Raw genomic sequence first — 24537 nt, 5'->3', positions numbered from 1 at the left:
TCAAAGCGCTATATTTCGGTGGTTATTGAACGTAGAAAGTTGCCGTTTGGACGAATCTTTTAGCGGATCAACAAGAATTAAGCATCAAAATATGATTCTGTGACGAGCGCAACTGACCCATAATCAGTCCGCTGGTTAGGTCAGTGTTTTTGCTTGATTTTCCTCCAGTCTAATGTCCAATGTCCCTGACTATCATATGTTTCGAATCCGCACCGTTTTTCCCCGTGGCAAAATGTCATTAGGAAAAACGGAAGAGAAGGAGTGATTTTTTTTATTTCTTTTTTTGTGTGCGCAAAAAAAGGAAAGAAAAAGAGGTGATTCTTCTTCCTTACCGATGTCGTTCCCGTAGAGTTATGAGTCATAATATTTCAACTGAGGATAAATACCAAAAATATAAGGACTCTGCATCGTTCGGAAGTGAGACGGAGACAGCTAAAGCGATTAAAATACTCTTCACGTAATACAGGAAATATTTCGCGCAACTCAGCATCCGTAATATAAGTCCTAATGCTCTCATTTCTTCTTGAAATAACTTGCCAGTTTTCGGTTTTTCGTCGAATTTCCCTCCATGACGGCTGCGGAGACAAACGGTCCCGGGGCGAGAGTGATCGATTTTCGATTTTTCCCCCATTTGAAGCTATGGTAAAGAATCGATTATTAAGATGCTCGTTGCGAACACCCTGTTTATCGATTCTTCTCCATAGGTTTAAATGGCAATCAATCGATCTATCGCAAAAAAACACTACGCCCCTGACTGCGTTGTTTCGAAATGTATCAGATCGGTCCATATGATCGAGGCATAAAGGCCGAAAAGTCCACTGGGAAAAAATGAACTTTGTTCAAGCAAAAATATTCTTGAATTTGCTTCGAAAAATGAATTTCTTTTTGTTGGTTGGTTAATACATTCATTTACAATGGCCTTCGCCAAAGAAAAGAGAGATCAATAGAAATGTGCAAAAAATATAGAAGATGAGAAAAGGATAAATTAAGTATGGAGATAAGGTTGTTTGAATAGGGCGGACTTTGATAGAGAAATATCGAAAGTATGGTATTGAGATCAGGTAGGAGGGAAAATTTTGCATTATGCAGTAAGGGTACGTGATCTTGCTTCAAGCATTTTTTGACTGTTTTTGACCTGCTAACGCCTAGCTGTCATGGTTCAACAAAGGTGGGCTTTGTTGCGCAAATGTGCTCAAATTATACACCTCAAAGCAGCTGTGGGCGAATTTGTGAAATCGATAGACAAAGCGATTGACAGGGGAAACGAAGGGAAAATGGAGCTATCTTAAAACTAAAGGGGAAAATTATGGACTAACTATATAATCTCTCGTGGGTTGCTGTTAGTTAGTCGATAACTCCGTTGTCCATTGCAACCACCAGCTTCCACCAACAGAGCTTTTTGACCTTTTGAACTTTGTCTTCTTTGTCCAGCGCTTTTGTCTATCAATTTCAGTGATCAGCTCGCAATGCCAATGGCGCACGTTGAGTTTTTGGGAACATATAGGTCCCCTTTCCGTCACCATTGGAAAAATCCACAAATCGATGGCCAAATTTTGGAACTACGTATCTCCACTGCGGTGTTTCAAATTTTCCGCTCCTATCTTATTTATTTATGTTTAAATAATAATAAATGAACTTCTTAGCCTGAAAATGAAATTAAACAAAAACTTCTGCTAACCATGAAGCAGAATCGAGGAAGTTTTCAAGAAAATACGTTGACTAGTCTCCCAAAGAAAAACTTAAGTAACAAGGTGGAGAAATGGTGCTGGGTCCACACCATTTCGCGGGGAAATCAAAGTCGAGGAGTTCCAAAAATTAAAATTAGAGTCAAAATTATTTTTAAGCTCTAATGCGCACCAGTACGAAACTGAGAGGGGAGAGTGTTCAGCTCAGGCAGTTTGCATAGGAATATTAAGTTGGAGTCACGTCGAGAGATCTATACCGGTTTGGGCCTTTTTAGACCTCATCAGTAGATCACGGCGTTCAGATACGGCGTAGATCATGACGGCGTTTTAATGCCGTTTTGGATTTTGCGGCATGTTAAGTTGGGTTCACTGCCGAGTGTGATCTACTGATAAGGTCTAAAAAGACCCAAACCGGTATAGATCTTTCGACGTGACTCCAACTTAATATTCCTATATGCAAACTGCCTGAGCTGAACACTCTCCCCCCTCAGTTTCGTACTGGTGCGCAATAGAGCTCAAAAATAATTTTGACTCTAATTTTAATTTTTGGAACTCCTTGGCTTTGATTTCCCCGCGAAATGGTGTGGACTTTTTTTTTACATTCAGTTTCGGGCCACTTCTTAGTGTTTTTTTCCTTCATTTGAAAAACTTAAGTATGACAGGATGTCTGCAACGTCGCAAGCGGATATACGCAGTTTCGTTTTTTGGCCAAAGATGAATCTATGGATGATAATGTCCGGTGACTTGCTTACATTGAACGATGTGAACATTTTTGGCAACGCGGGTCGACGAAGAGAAGGGGTTAAAGGCGGTGATGGATTCGACCCTATTTTACTGCTCACTGCAGATACCCGCACGCTACATACTTCCATCACCCAGATTAACCATCAATTGTAGTTTATGAGTCCCTACGCGGATGCAACGTTATTTTTACGCTCCGTTCCTCCACCCCCCTCCCCCACCCCCCACTCCGAGTTGCCTAACTCTTTTTCTCGCCTTGGATCACTGCACATGGTCAAACATCCGGAGAAAAAATTATATTTATTGTAGTTGCTATCTTGTAAATACTGAAATGGGAATTAGAATCTAGATTTTTTCCTCCTCGTTATTCGGCCTTTTCTCTGTGAGCATATCCAGCCACCTGTACTGCCGTGCTGAGGAAAAACGCCGTATAGACCTTCAGGCGTTGCCAAATTTCCTTTGATAAAACACGAATTTCAGGTAAACTTATGCATATTTTCCTTCTAATTTTTTCAGATAATTTTGCTCGCAATTTCACCCACAGTCCCTGAAAATTTCGCGGAAAAATATTCATAACTTTTCTAAAAAAATAAACATATTATCGAAGGAAATTTGGCAACTCCTGAATGTTTATACGGCGTTTTTCCTTAGCGCGGCAGTGTAGATGCTATTTATCTTTTCGTACACATCTGGGACCACCCATTCATTCTCTAGGTTTTTCAAATTTGTAGGGATCAAGACCGAGGGGAATTTATTTCTGCAGGTAGACTCATCAGTTCCGTGAAAATATGTAGCCACGGCCGGGATTCGAACTCAGAACCTATTCTGCCATGCCGAGGAAAAACACCGTATGAGCCTTCGAATGTTGCCAAACTTCCTCCGAGAAAATCTGTATTCTTTTAGAAAGTTAACAATATTTTTTCTCAAAATTTTTAGATACTTTCGATCAAATTACGAACAAGACTCTTTGAAAAATCGGAAGAAAAATATTCACAAATTTTCCCGAAAATGTTTGATTGGTCAAATGAAATTATACAACGTCTTAAGGTTCATTCGGCGTTTTCCTTAGCACGGTAGTATTGATCGAAGGTCATATTCATAGTCGTTTCGTAAACAGCTCCTTGCCTTATGAGGCCACATATGGTCTAGGTTATGGCTTATGGTTAAGGGAAGTTCAAGGAGATCTTCAACAGAGCATCTTAAAAATGAGATTTTTGCAAACCTCGAGTACAATTCAGCTGTATAGTCTCGAAAATGCGTCAGTGAGAGGAATTATAATGATTTACCACCACACGAAATACAAGGAAGAAAGTATATTGCGAGTTTTATGAAGTCTAAAGAAGGTTTGCACTTAATTTAAACTAGTCAAAATTGTAGAATTTTTCATCCGTATTTTGTACTCTTTTACAAACCATTGTAATCCTTTGCAAAGATCTATTTTCAAAATTATCTGGCTGAATTTACTCCTCGAGATTGGCAAAAATAGTCCTATTTAATTTTTTATGGTGATGCGTCGAGGATCTCCATGAACTTCATTTATAATGGCAATGTAAACCATGAGAGGGTCTAGTATTTAAAATAAAATAAAATAATGTAGTAAACTCACGTAACTCCCTTGTTTTTTCTTCCTTTTCGAGTCTTAAGTGGACTCATCTTCAGTTTGAGACAGTCGACGGTTTCAAATTTCAAAAATAAGAGACACCTCAACGCGAGTCGATGAAGGCGCAAAGATACAACTATTCGTACTTGATGGATGTCCGTGTTGCATCTGTAAAATTGAAGGCGCTATGGCGACAGGCGTGAGCTCGCAATGCTCCGCTCAATGCTGCTAGTAAGGCGTCGCTCAGATTCAGCAGAAATGTCCAAAAACGAGGCCCGATCTCGTCTTTCCTATCGTCGGCTGTGCTGGCACTTGATTTTTTTTCTCTTTTTCAATTGGATATGAATTATGCATTCAGACGATGTGGCTTTTCTCAAAGTGTCAGAAGAAATTTAGCGCATTGCGTACTACAAAAAATTATTACAGCATTACTACATATCTTGGTGTTTTCTTGGAAATTTTAAAACCACATAGTGCAACTTACACGTACCAAAAAAAAAAAAAAAAAAAAAAAAAAAAAAAAAAAAGTTACGCAAGATGATTTTAGTTTAGCACCGATTTGACTCATGCAGCCACAAAAAAATACATTTCTCTGACACATACTCAATAATCATTAGTCATTAAACAAGCAATAGACAAAATACAAACCTCACCTTTTCCAGGCACATGGTTTCCATCTCCAAAATTGTACGTAAAATATAATTCGGACATTGTGTAGTTTAAAAATACATCGCCTGAGAAGATATTAGCATTTATTTATTCTTACCTTTAGTTAAATGCCGAGGATACCAATGAGGTCAATTCTACTATACTTGTTCCATTTCATTATTCCTAAAAGTAAGTGTTTATAACCGGAATATTCCCATTACGCCAATCGCTTTTTGTTAAATTTTTAGGAAGAAACATATAGCTTGGTGCTTTTAATTCATTCCTTGTATTACCACAACCCATAAAAGGCGACCTCAAGGAAAATTTGGTAGAAAGTTACTGTTTTGGCAACAAGGCTGCTGCAAACCAGGGTTTCCTAAGATGAATCCACTCGCAGTTTTACTATCTATTCTTCCGTCCTCATGAATTTTTAACCTCAACAGTTGCAGGAGTCCGAGCATCGGGGATGTAAAAACTCGCACTGAATGCAAATTTTTATCGGACGAAACAACCGGCTATATTTTACGATTATTTGGTTTCCATCACATACCGCCTTTGTTCCAGCGCGATTATTAAGTAATAAACCGCTTTGGAGGGCTGCTTCAGCCATGACAGGGAGCAATAAAATGCTGGCTCAACCCAAGTGAGGCAATTCGGGAAGGTATCATAAGATTTGAGAGGAAAATAGATTTATTTTAGCACTTGTGACTTGCTTTTTGTAGGTTTATATTTTGCTCATGGCATCCATAACGACTAGCTAATTACGTCGTATGATTACTAGGCACGATCGAGAAACTTTATACGAACGTTTGAACGTACGCGATAACTTACTCGTGACGAAAAGAACTTGACTCAAAAATTTAATTACATCAATTTTATCATTTAAAATTACGTACAAAATTTTGACCTACTTTTTATCCTTCCTTCCTGCAAGGCACCTGTCCGACAGCCTTTTATCCCCCTATCTTTAAGAGACGTATAATTAGTCGGATTTTCCCCCCTCTTCCCCCTTTTCCCTCAATTTTTCAGAAATTAATAGAGGGAGCCTAAAATATAGCTAGAGTTTTTTTTTTTTTTTAAGAAAAAAAAAAAAAATATGTTTTTTCTTACAGCGGTACGCTTGCAAGTGAGATAGAGGGCCCTAACTCCCCATCTTCCTCCCCTAAGTTGCTTACAGAATTCGTGAACTTAGCGGGGTCCACAAATTTGGTCTCCATTAATGCGTTTGAAACGTTTAAAGAAAAATAATAATTGAACTCACAGAATGAGTGGCTTCCAGATGTAGTTCTCGACAAATTTTAAAATCTAAATTTTACTTGATAAATAGAAAGTAATTTAAAGTTGAACTTATTTTTATCGGGCTGCATTATGTTGATGAAAATTACCTTTCTCCCGATCACTTTTTATCCGGTTCTCAGACGATAGCTATTTCGATGATATAAATCATCATCATCAGGTCTTCGACTTCGACTTCGGTAAACACTGAGGAACAGGAAGACCTGATGATGATGATTTATATCATCGAAATAGCTATCGTCTGAGAACCGGATAAAAAGTGATCGGGAGAAAGGTAATTTTCATCAAAATAGAAAGTAGAGCAGCCATCAAATCTTATTCTCCGACTTCGGCTGTAAAGAATCCAAGAAGAAAATGTGTTTTCTAAACGTAAATTATGAATTTAATACCTTGCGTAAAACACTTTATGCCGCTTTCAATACATTTCATGGCTTCAAAAACGAGTCGCACCATACTGGTACGTCACTAAGCTCCGTAAGTCCAAAGTTTAATAGGATTCCCATGAAGCTGGCAGCTAATTTCCCATCCTGTCAAACAATATCGACGGTTGAATAACAATTGTTCAACGGTTATCGTGATATATCGTGGAAAGAAACTAGGGTTCGATTTAGAACGTCTTGACTGCAATATTTACAGTCTTTAAAAATGATGAAATATTAGTAGACTGTACAATCGGTTTTCAAAAATTATTTCAGTTATGGTAACAGACCAGCAGACAAATTAGGAATTTTAGCATTCTGAGACCATGTATTTCCTCTTAAAAATTGCACGTAGAACACGATTCAAACAACCGAAAGAACTGATATTATACTGATAACTCCTAACCAAGATAATACGTTTTTATTTTATGAAAAATTGGAATTTTCCGTTCCCAAAAAAGAGTCTCCCTGAATCAAATCGCGCACTGCAACAGTTTGAACAGTTTTTCATTTTAAAAATGAGGTATGGCAGGTAGAGTATCGGAAACCGAGGCACTGGTCTGGTAGTTTCGCCATCGATATGAATAAAACGTACAAGTAGTTGGTATTTTTTCATCGTCATTGGTCTCTCCTTCTTTTTTCAAAGAAAATTACTCAGTGTACGTTGTTGAAACTGTTTTTCCTATAAAAGCGTTAATTGCATTTTGCCAGTAAAAGTTCGAAAACACATATCTCGTTTGACGTGTTGTGAAATATACGCGTCTAGGCACTCTGCTCAGCAAATCCTGGATTTGGTCTTTCAGAAATAAGAATCGATGAACTGAAATTTGTGTGTTTTGCTCGATCAACTAAACGGACACCTCACGTGTCTATTTCCATTATTATGGGTAAAATTGCTACGTGGTTACGGAAAGTAAATGCATCATGTCGCACATTGTGTGCCAGTATCTATTTCGTCAGTGTCTGATTTAATGAGCTTTTGACATGTGCCTAACTGTAATACCTATCATTGCAAATGCGTTTCAACTGTTCAACTAACCCGACGCCACTTTGTAGAAAAAGAGAGTGCGAAATAGTTTTGCTCTTGGGGACGCCTGAGAATGGGACAAAAATATCGGTAGGTACTTCTTTAACGTGGTGATGATTGATTTTTTTAGTTTTACCTAGAGTAGATCTCAAATCTTTTGATTGACTTCTTCACAAATTTTCCCTCTTTAGATCTATTTATTTATTTATTTGATTATTTTGCGTGATTTTGCTCTATTAGAAAATTTAGTGACTTTTGAAAGCTTGAGATTAAGGTAGTTTAAATCTCTCATTTTTTTGTAGTACAGGATATTACTACCATTGGAGTTTGGTTTATTGCTTGTGTATATCATCATCAGGTAGAGGGAAAATCCAAAAATGTGTACCATACTTACTTAAACGTTAACATTTATTCTGCAAAATAAAAATGTATACTTTATTGCATATTATCTAATACAGATGTGTGCGCAAACATCTGTATAAGGCGTGTGTTATGTGCATTATTTCCAAAACATGTATTATAATATAATACACACGATCTGGGGAGATCGCTGACTACGCAAGTACATGATCTTGTATCATAATATCCGAGAGAATAATTCACGCTGACTAATTACTCGGTTATGGCTACCAAATCATATTTTGTAAATTAACGAATTTTGTTTTTCTTCTTTCGTTTAATCGCTCTTTAGACGTATCGGTATTTGGTACACATTGACAGTGTCATGGTTTAATTGTTCAGGAGCGCATGCTAGAAAGTTGCACTGTATCTTTGATAAAAGAAGAGCAAAATGGAATAAACCATGGAAGTTTTCTATGAATTTATTATCTTCTACTTTATAGTCCTGCTTTTTTAGTCCCTCTAATTTAATTTAAGTACTTTTCTATACGCACACTGCTTATCTTTCGTAGAGAAGATTGACCATGCTTTTTGCCGCACTCCTCAATCACTTAGAGTTTGAACCCAAAAACCTTCTTCCATTTACACATGTTGATAATTTAAAATCTTGATGCTTTTGGCTGATAAGGAATTGTGTAGCCAACATTCGTTTCTCTGGTTTTGTAAAGGATATTAATATTGCATCAGTCTCTTCTGAAGAAACTTTAAAGATCATGTGAATTCTCAATCATTTTCCTTTATATCATATATTTTAAAAAAATGAATTAAATAGTCTGGTTACTCGAACCTCTATATTGGACTTCGTATACATCCATATACGGATGGGGAGACTTGTGCAATTACTATGGGAAAATTCAGTTTTTTTCGCATCTCTATAGTATTGAGTACTTTTCTTGATGTGGAGTGGATTTCATCCAACGTTGAAGGATTTAACGGCGTTTTGAATTGCTTTTTTGTATGCTGAAGTCTATTTTTGCACTTTCACAAATTAGTGCACACCTGAATAGTTGGTAGTTAAAATGCTTCATAACTATTACTTTTTCAACCGCTGCAACCTTTTAGTTTTAGTATAAATTAGTTTTATTACATTTTAAGGTATTCTTATTTTCTTGCACTGTTTAATCTTGCAAATTGTAAATTGGCGCATAGTTTTTTATTTGACTTTTGATGACGTAAACAGGTGATTGACTTTCATTTATAGTTTCTATTTTTTTAAGTAATTTTTATGATCTGTAATCAAGGTGGCTGAATTTGTCAACGACCCCCAAGTTGAATAGATCTTTTATCAGAAAAACACGGTGCCCAAAATATCTTGAGCACTTGTAAATTAAGTTTTTTATTAAAATTTTATTTTATTGCGGTGCAATAAAATAAAATCCTGCGTATCCTGAAAATGCACTTTAGTTTATTTTCAGGAATCTAAAGTCTCGCTTTATTATGGTTTTTTCACCCTTTTAATGTGAAAAACACATCAAACTCATCCCACCAAAGTTTCATAAAAGTAGCATACCTCATGATGTTATCCGCTGAGACTTTTTTAGGATTTTTGATTTTTCTCGGCAAATGTAAATTCAATTGAACCGTAGCTCAATTTTTTGCGAATGAAGTATTACATAGATTGTAACTCAAAGCTGCTTCTGTATCAGAGTGATATATGTGTGATATCACTCACTTAAATTTGTTAGTCTTTTTCGAAGTTTTTTTTTTTTTTTTTTTTTTTTTTTTTTTTTTTAATTACATAGAAAATTATGAGCCGAAGTACAATATTTCCCGAAGTCAAATATTTTCATTTTAAACCCTTCCAGTTACAATCAGGATTTCTTTAATTTGGTAACCAGATAATGTCTCTAATATCAAATTAACAAAACAGCCACCTTGATATCCTCCTTACTTATTTGACTGCTTCTAACTTGAAATGTTTTTTCTGACCTCCAGACTATGCTCGCCACCAAACGCAATGCCGGACTTACTTCTGCTGTGCCGCGTGCGACACTTAATGACGAGGAATTGGTAAGCTCCACTTTATCAACTTTATTTTTTTTATGCGTGTTCCAATTTTTATCATTTATTTTGATTTACTCTTCCCGCCCGATCAGTTACTTATTTCTGTATGAAATAAGTGCCGAAAATAGACAATTTAAATTAATATATATCAGTTCAAAAGTAAAGAGGTGAACCAGCAAACATTTCATTGTGCAACATCCATGCATTAGAATCGTATCAATTGGACAAATGTAAAATTTGCGCAGTCGTCCTTCTCCACAGTTTTCAATCGGCCCAAAAATTAATTTTAGTCACGTCCTTAAGTATAAGGTATCGTCCTTCAGTTTAGTTTGGATTCACCAAACTCTATTTTATTTAGTCCAAAACTTTAGTAAGGATTTTACTTTTACATAGTTAGAAGCTATGTTTTGCAAAGTTTTTATTATTTAAAATTATTAAATTGTTATTTAACTATGAAAGCGATTGCACTACGGCTGACGTCACTTAGTACATCGCCCTTCTGTTGAAAAAGTGTAGTTCCGTTTCCAAATAAGTCGCGAATTGTAAGACAATTCGGACAACATTTTACAATTAGGAACTACAAACTGTGGCTCACGTTAGAAACAACTTATGCACCATTACTTTCCCCATGCACATAAGTAATTCTACGGATGAACCAGAAATTATAGTTCTGAATTGTAAAATGCTGTCAATTTATGGACAAAACGGCTCATTTCAAGATGTGGTTACACTCTTCCATTAACAAATGGACAGATTAAACCGAAATGAGCCTAACTACATCAGACGTTGCCTAATTTTCTCTGAGGTTTAATTTTTAAACAGAAAACTGGACATATTTATGCTAAAAGGAACTACGTGCAAAGGGTTTGCGTGTAACGTAGTTCCTTTGAACATAGATACGTTTAACTAAGCAACACTGAAGCTTGAAACTTAGGGAGTAATGAGTTGAGTATATCCTTCAATCCAGGGTAAGTTCACGGAAAGTTTAAAGTCGTCAAGTAGTGTTGTTCTTCGTTAAAAAATAAAACATAATAGAAAATTAGGCAACATTGAATATAGTTAGACTGATAGCCAGTCGAATCCGTCCAAATAGTCCAACCAATGACAGGGAAGATCCCTAGCTCAAAGCCAAGTCTACTGGCCAATTAAAATTGGCTCCGGAATCTGACGTGCAAATAGTAACACTCCAACAAAAAAGACCATAATCGCCTGTCAGTTTACATATGAGGCTTTTGAAGAATAAACGGTCACCCGCTTCAACCCACTTTTCTGTCGCTTCATCGTTTGTCCAATCGATAGCAAATGCTTGCTGATTGACCTTTTCTTAATATTACTCTTGTTTTTAATTTAATCTTTTAATCATTTTAATTTTTACTTGTTCTAAGAATGGAGCAATCTCCATTTCTTTTAGAACGAAAAACGAATCGGTTTGCTTTTTGGTCTTATATATGAGCAAACTAACGTAGATAGGGCTGCTCCCCAAATAGAAAAATTCTCTGAAAGAAAAAAAATGAAGTGAATAAATACCCTTCCAATAGGAGTAGGACTGCAAATCTCCGCGTCGTAATGACAGCTCTTGAAACCCCTCCCCTTCCTCTTCTAAAATTATTGTCATTTTAATTATTTTTATGTGTTTTCTATGTTTGTTCTTCGTCCCTTCATACAGCTTCCATTGGTAAGTCTACGTGCGTTTATCAAAGCCCTGACATAGATTTTCCTCCTCAAAACAACTAGATTCATTGGTGAGGTGGTGCTTTTGATTTGCGTTGGTGTTGCGGCATTAGTTTCAACGACAAGCGTGAAGTTTTTCGGAATATTTTTTTAAATAGGTTAAAAGCGATGTAAAGAAGGGACAAATGTTTGTACTTTAAGATAAAGCTTGTTTACAAGCTAGTCATTTAATTTTCTAGGAATTGTATTCGAGAAGTGTAAATTTTGAGATTTAACCTGATGGGCTACTTGCAATTTATTGACAAGAACTAGCTATCCCTTTTCCAAATGCTAAATAAGATATCAAAAATGATTAGCCTCGATAAGATTGTTATAAGGTACTTTCTTTTTTCTTTTCTTTTTTTAAAAAAAAAAAAAAAAACTGAGATGAGAAAATAAATTGATCCCGCAAACCTCCTTCAACTATTGAGAAAGAGACTAGTCTTGATATTGCACTAAAAATCGTAATCAAGTGATGACACTCGATTGTTTTAAATTTTGACAAGGATGAATTCTCCAATTCAATAAAATAATAAAACAAAAAAAGCTTCTACGAAAACAGAGATTCTTCATTCCCACAGCTTCGCCTGCAAAATAAAAAATGCAAATTGCTATGCAGCAACACCACAGTGAATCATTCCGCTGAACAGCTCCTTCATCGGCTGATCCAGAAAATCGGCAACATTGCTTCATTTTCGTTTAAACCTATGGAAATTTATCGATTGCTGGAGGGTCCAGGTGTTCTGACAAGAATCGATTATTCAATACAGTTTTAAATGGAGGAAAGTCAGTGTTGCCAAATTGCTGGGTCCGCCTTTGGCTCCTCATTCTCAATAAATCAAGTTGTTGAAACTAAGAGTTCACCTGACTCCTCTTAAGCTGGTCCATTCGCAATGAAAACGTGAATTGAGATTTACATACATTCGTAAAATGAGAGAATTTAGAAATTTTACAGAGACATACATTTTAAGACATCGGAGGTGTCAAAACCTAAGGAAAGACGATTAATTACATATATTTCGGAAGGTAACAAGACGAGATAATGCAACGAGTTTTAATGAGAGATAATTAGATATCTCTTGTTGGCATAACTTCCTATCGAATAGACCAACTTAAGATGGACCTCATTTAAACGCAATACGTAGATTGGCTGTGCCAGAACTGCTTGGTTCTTTCAAAGAAACGATTTTAGTTCACACCAGCACCTACAGAGTTAGAGCCCACCGCATAGTTGTAATTAAACCTTATTTTCAGCGTGACCCTTTCCTAAAAGTTGAGGTAGTTTGCTCAATTAAATCGTAGACTCGAGGTTCTCAAGTGACTAGTGGTGTGGCGTGCTTTGCGATATCTCGATTGATCTACCATTTGAACCTATGGAAATGGATCGATAAACAGGGTATTCGCAACGAGCACCCTCATAATCGATTCTTTTCCAAAGCTTCAAATGGGGAAATATCGATAACCGATCATTTACGCCTCGCCAATGTAAGTGACCCCATTGCTTTTGGACTTGGCTTTCATATTGAACAACACTTTAAACACTTAATATATAAATATCTGCTCTACTTAGTAGGGATCGTAATCAAAATAGCTCCTAAATTATTTTTTTTACCACGGCAAAACCATTCATGCAATGATCAGAACTTTCATGAAATGATTGACTCCAACAGTCTACCCATATTTCTAAATGCGGGAGTTTTTTTGTGTAACATCATCATTTGAACATATTTTCAAGGAGGGATGCAAGTTTTCCGCATAACATTTCATAGTCTTGGAAAGTCGTAGTAAAATTGTTGAAAGTTTGAGTGAATCTTCCTATTAAAAGAGTTAGTACACTGTAGAGTTTTGGATTCAAAAACTTTACTATATTTATCCGTTTATTTCTTTAATGCATGGATAAAAATCATGAGCTTTTATTATTTTACATCAATAATTGCGACAGAAATCCCACCTTTTAATGTAAATAACTATTGCGTAGTGACACATTGGTAGACAATCACGAGTACAATTTTAGATTCCTAGAGTTCTAGAAACGTTTATGAAGAATAAATTAGTTTGGCTGACGTATGATCACAAAAATTTTTACCGAAATCCCGAAATCCTTAGAGTTTCTACTTGTCCTAAAGCAGTAAAAAGTCACCTTTACCTATATTTTTAAAATATTTAAGTTCACCCCGAATATCACGTACCAGTATCAGCAAAAATATTGTTGCCTAAGCCAGGAAATGAACGTTTTTGGAGAAATCATTGGCTGGAAAAAGTTATGACGTCAATTTGATTAAAGAGACTAACCTGATTAGTCATGCTGACTCGATTTCGTTGGACGAAGCATTGGCTTCCAGACGAGAGAGCGTAATTCCATGTCAATATAACACAATTTTCACTCGTAAATTGTTTTTACACTGAAGAACCGGTATACATTTCTCACTGAATTCCCTTTATTTCCCTTGATTAGGCGCAAGGAAAAGTAATATTGTGGACAGAAATTGCAGTCATATTTTTGTTTAAAAAAAAAAAAAAAAAAAAAAAAAAGATGAAGCGCTTGAGTTAATTTTGCAATCTCAGAATGGAGTAATGTTCCATCGTCTGGAAAGCGACGAATTGCCAAGTTCAAATCCAAATTTTCGTTCTTAGTCATTTTTTTTTTTTTTTTTTTTTTTTTTTTTTTTGTGTGTCTTTTTCACAAGACCTCTCCAACGTAGGCATTTTTGTGAACTGAGTTTAGCAGATAGGGATCACATCTTTGGCACATGCCGTCGTTCCTCCGACGTAAGGGCGAATCTCAATTGGACCGCGTTAAACAGAAAGGAACCAAGCCACATCAGCTATTGTTAATTGGGCAATTTAATTTTTTACATGAAAACAGTTGTGCGGATTTTCGTGCAAAGTTTAGTGAAAATTTTCCATGGTAGGAAGCAAATTCCTTAAAATTTTCAAAGAAATCCAAATAAACGTTCTCTCGTAAAAAATTTAATCGCCCAGTTAAACTTGGCAATAGCTGATGTGGCTTGATTCCTTTCTGTTAAACTCGGTCCAATTTCCACATGAACCCTGGAAAGCCTAGAGATATACGGAGAACAGGGCTCTCGTTGAAATCGAGTTATGCCTTTACGTCAGAGAGGTGACGATTCTACAGATGACGAATACAACATTGATTTTCTTTTGTAACTAGGTGATTTTATTGACGTCAATGTGCTTAGTTTGTTTCTAACAAACTAAATCAGTACCCCAGAGCCAAAAGGTACCTAACTCCATTTTGGGCTTTTTGAGGTATCTGGAAAACCGTGCGTCGATCCCACTGATATCAATGCAAATCGCAATCTTTGGAACTCCGTAACTCATAACCAATGTCTTTGCTCATAACCAGCGTAAGATAGCGCTATCAAATATTCCTCACACACGGAGCCCTTAAGGGAAATTTTTAAAACGCCGATAACTCAATTTTTCCGAAAATTTGAGTTAGGTACCTTGGCTCTAGGGCACTTTTAAATAAATAGCCAAGATGCTGATATCTGTAACTGTGGATGAGATTTTTATTTCTTTTCATTTTTTTGCTCTTTGAAGAAGACTTCCCACATTTGCGGGTGATATTCATCTTACCCTTTCCCGAATTTGTCATTGCCGTGAAATTCTAAATCTAAACAATAATAACAGTTTACATTAATATTATACACGTATTCAAATTACACCATAACAGGGATTTTTCTCCCGGTTGAAAATAATGAATTCATTTTTACTCAAACAAACAGACACAGAATGCTGCTTTATTCCTGCATTTATGACTACCAACTAGCGGCTTATACCTAGATAGTTTATTTTTATTTTAGTGCAGGTTTTTCATGTTTACTTGTTTCCCTATACCGCTGAATTAAAAATGTTTAGACTTCATACATATATGTATTATTCAATTTTGAATTATTTCAGATTCACAAAAATTTCCCCGTGCTGTATGCATGTCGCTAAATCAAAACTGATGTGTGAGGTCATAGAACTTTGATTTCCCCCAATTTGAATGTTCTGCTTCTCAGAGAATTAAAAAATGCTTGTTTTGTTCAAGAATTTTCCTCGATTTTGCTTAAGTGATTTCCATGACCCTTACCATTATTTCCTGATTGCATTGCCCCGCTAGGTACTTTTTTTACCGTAGCGAAATACTCTCGTTGCTAGGGAGAAAATGGATTTTCCCTGAAACTGCGGTTTTTTTTACATTTTTTTTCCTCGAAAATTTTTACTCGCCTCCCATGCCTTGATCCAGTCTTATATCAACTTCTTGCTAGGCCTTAAATGCACCAATTCAGGTAAATAAAAATAAAGGCTTTTGTTTTTCCGCCCCGCTCGTAAAAGTTATGACGTAAATTCACAAAAAATATATTTTATTTTTCCTCCTAGTTTTTTTTTTTTTTTTTTTTTTTTTTTTTTTTTTTTTTTTTTTTTAAAATTTATCAAGTAAGTGAGTAAGTAAGGCCGGGCTGACCGGCGAGGCGCCCTCAAGGGGCCAAGGCAACTGGCAACTGCCGTCGTGCACCCCGAAGTTGGACCGTGCTCCTTAACCTCAAATCATTGGAATCGAATCCTGGCTAAATTAGAGGTGTCTTTGTTAAAACGTCACTTTCGAGTAGATCCTTATCGCAAAATGACGCCCATTGAATAATGCAACTTCCTTGTTTTGTTATTAAATGTTCCGTAGACACATCTGTAATTGATAGTGAAGTAGTGTACATTTTCTGGTAAAAGTCGAACTACCAGAGGACTTCTACGTGTAGACAACCGCTGCATCACGGTCTAATTGACTACAACTCAGTATTTTCCTTTGGTAGGTTTCGACAGCCTTTTTTGGGTCACAATATATTTCAGAGACTCTGCCCCAAGGAATCCAAGAAATGTAATCGGTGAGGCAAAAATTAAAGAACGGAAGTCAACGTTACTTTTTGCCTAATGGTGATTGATGATTATCTGAGCGTTGACTAATGAAAATAACTTTCATCCCATTAGGAAGATGGCAGCGCAGTCTTTAAAATATACTGGCTCTGGAACCTACGACTTATATGATGAAAAAAAGTCGATAATTCCCATTAAAAAGTAATTGCAGCGTGTATCATCGATTCGCATCGTTATCAATCCACACTGACCGAAAATATTCGCAAAATTTGGCAACACTGTGATTCGTCCGTTTACATGCATATTAAAGATTCAATTTTTATCGAAGCTTTCATTTAGGATCGATTATTATAATGGATTTAAACGGAGGAAAAACTGGGTTGCCAACTTCCGATAATCGTCCCCGGTCTGTAACAACTCCGACAACCGCTCTGAAACTGAAATTGGCGTTCCTGAAAAGCTATTCCAAACGCTTTGTATGCATTTGAAAAACTTCAATGGAGCCTAAGCGGTGTTTCCACATCACGCTCCAGTGAATTCGATACGCCGTTTGCTCACGGCAAAAAATGAATGAAAATGGCGGATTGTAAAATGGATGTCATTATGCAAAACCCGCCTATCTACAAAGAGAGTTTTTTCTAAAAAAAAAAAAAAAAAATAAAATGAAAAAACGCTTATTCCCCAGGGCATTCTTTTGACTATGAGTTGTTTTATAAAACCCTCTTTTTAGATAGATGCGTTCTGCTGGAAAACTAGAGCCGAATCGATGAGATGAGGCGTTTTGATGCGTATTTTGTCGATTCTTTGACATAAAGGCGTATCGCTATTTTCACGTGAGCTTCAAAACGCATGGCGTTACATTGACAATAGGGCTCATCTCGGAAAGGAGATATGCCTTGACGTCAGAGGACCGACGATTTTGGATCTCGACAAAAATGCAGGGATCCTCATGAAGAATAATTTACATACTTTTCCCTTCCATTGAAATATTGGAGTCTGCTTAAATAGAAGAACTCTCAATAAATTCTAGAGATTTGAATCTATTTTTTATCGTCTGCTCTTGACTGAGAGAGTTGTCGATTAAATAATAGATACTCGACCCCTAGTGAATTAATTACAAGTTCCGGTTATATTGTAGTCAGATCCATCCCGTATCAAAATTCCCTCCTGATTTATGGTTTTTTGTTTTTGTCATGGGCACTGGAAAAATAAGTTCGGTCGCTTGAAACTAAGACACAAAGTTCTGCTTAGACAGTATTGTTCGGTGCGAAAACCCAAACTATCGGTCCATGAAATCGTATTTTCGATTTATGGGACGTGACTTTCTTTTTATTTCGGTTTCAAGAATTGAAACCCTGGTTTGACGAACTGGATAGTTTTGGTTAATGTGCATACCAGGCTTAAAATAGTAGTATGTAGAATTATTTTTCTTGTGAATACTGCACCCAAAATGCGTGTTAGAGTGACTGTCATGTGAATAGAGACAAATAGAGACTCTTTACTAGTACTTAATCAATGCTGAGTAATTTTAAGCATGATAAGCTGATATTAGCATCAAGATCGAAGTAATTGACTTGAGAAATCATAAAACTATGAATTTTGAATTTCTCGTTTAAGAAATGCCAGTCCCAATTATTTGCGTTTTTCAAGGAAAAATACTACTTTACAACACTTTGCCCATATGCGCGGCGTCTATAGTGACATCACGACGAATAGGGTCGAATAAGACTCGATTTTTTTACATACATTCAAATGAGGACAGTGTTGTCAACTTTCAAGAATCGCCACTGTGTCTATGGTGCCATTGGTGTCTGGTGCCACCACGTCTATACGGAGAGAAAAAGTTTAGTTCAGGTTGAACACCGAACTTTTTCGGTTCAGGTCCCCGAAGTTTTGGTCACAAAACCGAGCAGCAGTTTATGTTATCGAATTCAATTCCTATGACCAAAAACTTCGGTTACCTGGGCCAGAAAGGTTTAGCAATATCAGCATGAGCCGAAGTCTAGTCCTTGCTACCGAACTTTCTTCCTTAGTGGTCAGTGAGGTTGTTAACGATTGAAAGCCTCTTTGAGTTTTAATCATCAAAACACGATTCTATGACCATTATGACCGACTCGTGGACTTCACGTGTACCAGTCTTCGAGTAGGTTCCACGAGGTGGCAATTTCAACGGGATCTTGCTTGGTTTTCATTGAATAATTTGTTGACCGTTGTGGTGTATTTTAGAAAATGCACGTGTACAAGAAGACGCTGCAGGCGTTGATCTACCCGATCTCCTCGACGACGCCGCACAACTTCGTGCTCTGGACGGCCACCTCTCCGACCTACTGCTACGAGTGCGAGGGGCTCCTCTGGGGCATCGCCCGCCAAGGTGTCCGTTGCACCGAGTGCGGGGTCAAATGTCACGAGAAGTGCAAGGATCTCCTCAACGCCGACTGCCTACAACGTAAGTTCATTTCCTTAATTATGCATATCGATGGCCAAGGTGTAAAAACACACACGGATCTAGAGTCCAGACTCTTAAAAACACCGACAAGAAAAATACTCTCGATTCAATCAAATTAAAGCTTAAATCAAGAACCAAGCCTCTTAATTTGAGCGGATTTCGTTTTGACTTAAGCTTAAATCTGATTGAATCAAGAGTACTTTTTCTTGTCAATGTTTTTAAGAGTCTGGACTCCAGATCCAATGTGTTTTTTTTTTCCAGTGTATATCTCCGTTTCCGACATTGCAGACTTCTCGTTATACTTTAATTTTTCTTTGAAAATGGGTCAGTTGTGCTAGTCTTAGAATTTTGTTTTGATGCTTGATTCCTGTATATCAGCTAAAAATAATAAGACCTATCCGAACAGCAACTTTCTACGGTCATTAATAACCGAAATATTGCGCATTGAAAAATTCGATTTATGACGTCATCCACCGCGGTAGTGACACTCATGGTTACTCAACTACTCAACGTGAAACTCGGAGGAAGGCAAGGTGGAAGAAACCAAGGGTGTCACTACTGCAGTGAATGACATCATGAAGCAATTTTTCCAAAGTGCTATACCTCGTTTAATACACGGAAAAAAAACTTCGTGCATGGGACCCATAGTTGAGGTCATATGGATCTCTGCCGTTTTCCGATCACGCATCCGAAAACTTGAGGTCGAGCTGCCGAAGTTCGGGTCAGACTTCGAGGCACTTTGGTATATACCTGAGTACTTCAGATGTGTGACGCGAACCCTTCGGTATCTATCGAAGTACTTCAGATGTCTGACCCGAACTTCGGCAGCTGGACCTTAAGTTTTTAGATACGTGATCCGAAAACTTCAGTGATCCAAATGACCTCAACTTCGGGTCCCACGCTCGAAGTTTTTCTCTCCGTGTACTGAACGTAGGAAGTTGCTGTATGGACAGATCTTGTTATTTTCAGCTAATTAAGAATCAAGCATCAAAACACGATTCTATAACCAGCGCAACCGACCCACTCCGGTTTAATCCGTCCATTTAAGCAGACGAAACCCAGTGTTGCCAACTGGTGCGGATCGCCAGCCGGGGCGTCTCGCTCGTCTCGGCGCCAATGGCAGGTCATGACGGGGAATCTAATCCAATCCGAATCCCAATCCAATCCAACAATTCACAACAGGCGGACAAGTTTGAATGGAGCGTTGAAGTTTTTCCGCTCCCGGTCTTTGGTTTCCTTCCCCTTCCCCGCCCGTCCGCAGCGGCACCACACTCGGTACGCGCCTTGTTCTATCCGGAATTAAATCTCGTTGCGCCGTGATTCCGCCCGGGTATGCAACCCGCACGGGTCGCGAGGGAGCCGGAGCCGCGCCGAGGCAAGAAAAAGGGAGGCCACGATGAATACGCTCCAATTAACTCTCGCCTCTCGGTCTCGGAGCCGCGCTGCCACGTTCGAGGCACAAGTCTGCCGTGCTAAGGAAAAACGCCGTATGAACCTTCAGGCGTTGCCAAATATCCTTTGATAATCGCAAACTTTTGCGAAAGTTTCTACATATTTTTCCTCCAATTTTTCAGATAATTTTGTTCACAATTTCAACTAAAGTTCCTGATAATTTCAAGGAAAAATACTCATAGCTTTCCTCGGAAATAAATATTTATCGAAGGAAATTTGGCAACTCTCGAATGTTCATACGGCGTTTCTCCTTAGCACGGCCCAAGTGGGCTAACTGTTTCCTCTGCCAGGAATCGTGGTAATGTCGTTGAAGGGTATTACGCATGAAGGAGTCGAGTGGCATTAGCCGAACGTTAAGTTCAAGTCGTAACACTACACTCGAGCTTATGACACAAACCAACTTTGGATTCGAATATTGCTTGTATCGCTTAACGTGACTCGATATAGCCAAAAATTAGCTCTAGCCCAAGACGAGAAGACGCAAGAACTAGGCCAAGGGGTTGAGGGGCTTCCGCCCCCTATGATTTTTTTTTTACTCCTTCAAAGAGCCCACAAGGGCTAATCTTTCCCTTTAGTCCCGTCCCCCTCCGTCCTTAACAACCAGTCCCAGGCAACCATTGTTTGAGACCATCAAACTTGGGTCGCCTGGCCGGGAATCGAACCTGGGACCTCCCGATCATAGAGCTATAGAGCCACAACCGCTACACCATAAGAGGCCGACAAATTATAGTCAAGTAGTCAAATTAATCAAGGAGTCAATTCGCGTTTCGCAATAAAAATCCGAAATCCGACGGAAATCCTATCAGACCAGCTCCTTCTTCTGTGGATCAGCACGAGCAACCTGGCATCGATGCCACATATTTCATATCCTTATTCGACGCGCGGTTCTCAATTCCCGGATATACATTAAGAAAAATGTTCAAAAAGTTGGTCAAATTTTCGTGGCGAAAAACTCGCACGATCGTGGGAACGAAAAAATAAGTACATCGTCGTTTTCCCGAACAAAGGAGACTTTTGCAGGCGTCTGAAATTTGATTTCATCATTTGATTTGTTTAAGTGGAAACTACAAGGTACACTGAACACGAGGATACATTTGGTTCATAAATTGAACAATCCTTGGAGGAGATTTCACAAAATGATCTAATCTGCTTAAATACATGTGTTTAAATTGAAAATGCCGCCAGGTGACGTCACTATGTGGTGCAGTCTTTCACTTTTAAATCAATTTTTGTACTCTATCCGAAATCAAAAGAAAATTTTTAAAAAGTAGACCCGCGAAATCGGCTCTTTCAGCCCTTTTAGATGAAGCAATAATTTGCGTGCAAATTCTCCATTCTAATCCGAGGTTGCAGAATTGACACAAACAATACGATTTTGTGCGAGAGTATGACCGTGCAATGAGGGGAAAGCACGTGTTATTTATTTTACTATTTCGGAACTTGTCTACTCGCCCATTAAATCCTTGGTAAGTCGCCAATCCGACCAACAAGTTGGCACTTCAGCAGGACGAACGCGTGCGGCGGCGGCGAGCTCGGAGAATTTAATTTCTCTCGCGAATTTATGAAACTTTTGTCGGTCCAGTTAAATAATTAGCACCGGCTCCCTCTCCAGAATTGCCTTTCCGAGTTAAAATTTCATAGTCGGGTTTTTGCGGGGCGTTTCGGAAAAAAATACACCTCTTTAGAGCGGCAACAGGAACGGTCTCCCCGTGTCCTCGCCGGCTCAGGCTTTCTGCGAATTCACCACATGTGACGCCATCGACGCCCGCTCATTTCACATTCATTTGTATAAATATTTTCATCAAGCGTTTAGTTTTTCTTCCATTTTTTGTTACGTTCCCCGCCCTTCCTTTCTCTCTTTTGCAATCCCGTCCATCTCGGATCAGTATTTTCATTCTGGGAATGTATGAAGTTGCAGCGAAGAAAGAATCTGCGTTTCGGAGGCCTCGTTTGGACTGCATCTACGAGTGGCATGAACATAAAAAGAATAGATGGCTAATCTGCCGCGTTCAGGAAAAACGCCGTATGAACCCTCCGGTTTTGCCAAATCTCCTTTGACAAAACACAAATTCCCCGAGAAACTTATGAATAATTTCCACCCAATTTTTCGGATATTTATGTTCGCAATTTCACCTAAAGATTCTGAAAGTTTAAAGGAGAAATATTCATGACTCTCTTAGAAAATGAACATTATATCGAAGGAAATTTGGCTACTCTCGAAAGTTCATACGGCGTTTTTCCTCAGTAATGACAATAATACCGCCTACTTGACAATTTCGGCAAAAAAGAGCTGGCGACTTCGCCGAATTCTACAGTATGAATTTCGCAAGCGGATGATTTTAGTTATTTTTCCAATTCTATAGGAGAGCGCTGCATGCGCCGCAATGATGCTGTAATGTATGAAAAAATTGCAAATCTAACCTTAAATTTAAAAAAAAATGGCGACGTTTTCTCTTCGTTCTGCAAAATCGTCAGGTTGCAGACAGGCTGTATTTTTCGTTAGCCATCGGAATATCAAATAGGGTGGAGGGAGAAAATACTTCTTTTAATGTTGAAAACCTGTTAAAGTTCATTTATGTTAGTCGGACGCATTTTGTCATAATCCGGACAGAATAAAGTATCTGTTTTTACTATTTTCCTCTATCTTTCAAATATGTGTAATAGTTTGGGACTCCTGATTTATGTCAGATAGGAAAGTGTCTACAAAATTTAGCGGAGGTTAAAAACAACAAGAGAAAAAAGAAAAAAAGAGGAGGAGGGAAAAGGAGAAAAAGAGGAGGAAAAACAAAGAAAAAGGAGAGCAAAAGAAAACAGGAGACAAAATAGAAAAGAGGGAAAGGTAGGAATAAATAAAATAAACGGCGGAAGTCTTTTTTTCCTCCTTTCTCCGCTTATTCGTATCGCTCTACTTTTATTTTCCCCATTCTTTTTCTGCTCAACTTAATCACTCTCTTTTTGCTATTTTTCCCCTTTTTCTCCTATCTTTCTTATTACCCCTTTGTTCTTCTTCTTCTTGACTTTATTTATATTTTTCTTCCTCTTCTCGTTTTTCTTTCCCTTTTTCCTCATGTTCCTTTTATTTTTTAGGCGTCGTGTACACTTGCACACAAGTCGAATCTCCATAACTCTAAATATAGCATGACTATTGTTCCTAATGTTCTCCAACTGATATATTTCTTGTTCCATCATTTTTCATGTCCATTCCTCCGTTAAATTAGATCACGGGTAATCGACATGGAGGAAGCTGTAATGGATGATGCTAATTTGTTTGCCTTGTTGCGTTCTTTCCTGTGCAGGGGCCGCGGAGAAGAGCTCGAAGCACGGCGCGGAGGATAAGGCCAACAGCATAATCACCGCCATGAAAGAAAGAATGAAGCAGAGGGAAAGAGATAAGCCGGAAATCTTCGAGCTTATAAGGTAATGAGCTTTTTCGTTTCTATCAATTCTCTCTCTACAGCTATCCATTGTGCTCTGCATCGCTCCTTCGATCAGGCCTCAAACTCTCCTCACATCATAGTTATGCCTCAGTTCACTGAAGAAAGCAACGCTTCAATTCGTGAGCTCTAGAGGAGTTTGGCCTCAGAGAAAATGTTTCAAACACTGCGTTCTAGTGGCGCCCCATGCTGGCGAGTGAAGGAAAAACGCCGTGTGTACTTTCAGTGGTTGTCAGATACTCCACTTTTTTTATTCTTGACATAATTTACCAATATTTTTCTCGACTTTTTGAGCTACGATAGCTTGAATAGCTCTGAAAATTTCAAGAAAAACAATTCACAAGTTTTTTTGCAAAATTCGCATCTATTCCCTGGTAACAATTGGCAGTAGAATCTGTGTTCCAAAATACCATAGACCTACAGCCGGCTGTAAGATTTCCAATAGCTTCTATAGCCGGCAACACAATTTCTTATAGCCTTTTATAGCCGATGGCGAAAAAGCAACAGCCAGGTGATAAAGTGTAAAGCCCGATGATAGGAACTATAGCCCGGCTGTATAATTTTTTATCGCTTCGTGTAGCCCGGCCGTATGATTTTTTCCACTTTCTACAGCCAGCTATATGATTTTCCATCGCCCTCTTCAGTCGGCCATAAGAACTCCTATGGTATTTTGAAACGCAGCTCCTGTCGCCAATTTTTACCAGGTTTCGGAGGAAATTTGGCAAGGTTCGGATTTTCATACGGCGTTTTTCTCTTGGCATGCCAATGTACGTTAAGGGGTTTTTCCCGGAAATCACT

The 24537-nt window shown here is 38.0% G+C and overlaps 1 protein-coding gene across 2 annotated transcripts in view; it reads left to right on the top strand.

The window, feature by feature from the left end:
- unc-13 overlaps positions 1 to 24537 on the top strand; it is a 441250-nt gene that overhangs the window by 379733 nt on the left and 36980 nt on the right. For both annotated transcript variants that reach the window (XM_072299723.1, XM_072299724.1), the window contains 3 exons: positions 9751 to 9825; positions 18634 to 18853; positions 23602 to 23722. In XM_072299723.1, the coding sequence (XP_072155824.1) occupies positions 9751 to 9825; positions 18634 to 18853; positions 23602 to 23722 (416 nt within the window). The remainder of the gene's footprint in view (positions 1 to 9750; positions 9826 to 18633; positions 18854 to 23601; positions 23723 to 24537) is intronic.

Source organism: Bemisia tabaci, chromosome 4, assembly GCF_918797505.1.
Source record: "Bemisia tabaci chromosome 4, PGI_BMITA_v3".
NCBI lineage: Eukaryota > Metazoa > Arthropoda > Insecta > Hemiptera > Aleyrodidae > Bemisia > Bemisia tabaci.
This window is presented reverse-complemented; position numbering and strand designations above follow the sequence as displayed.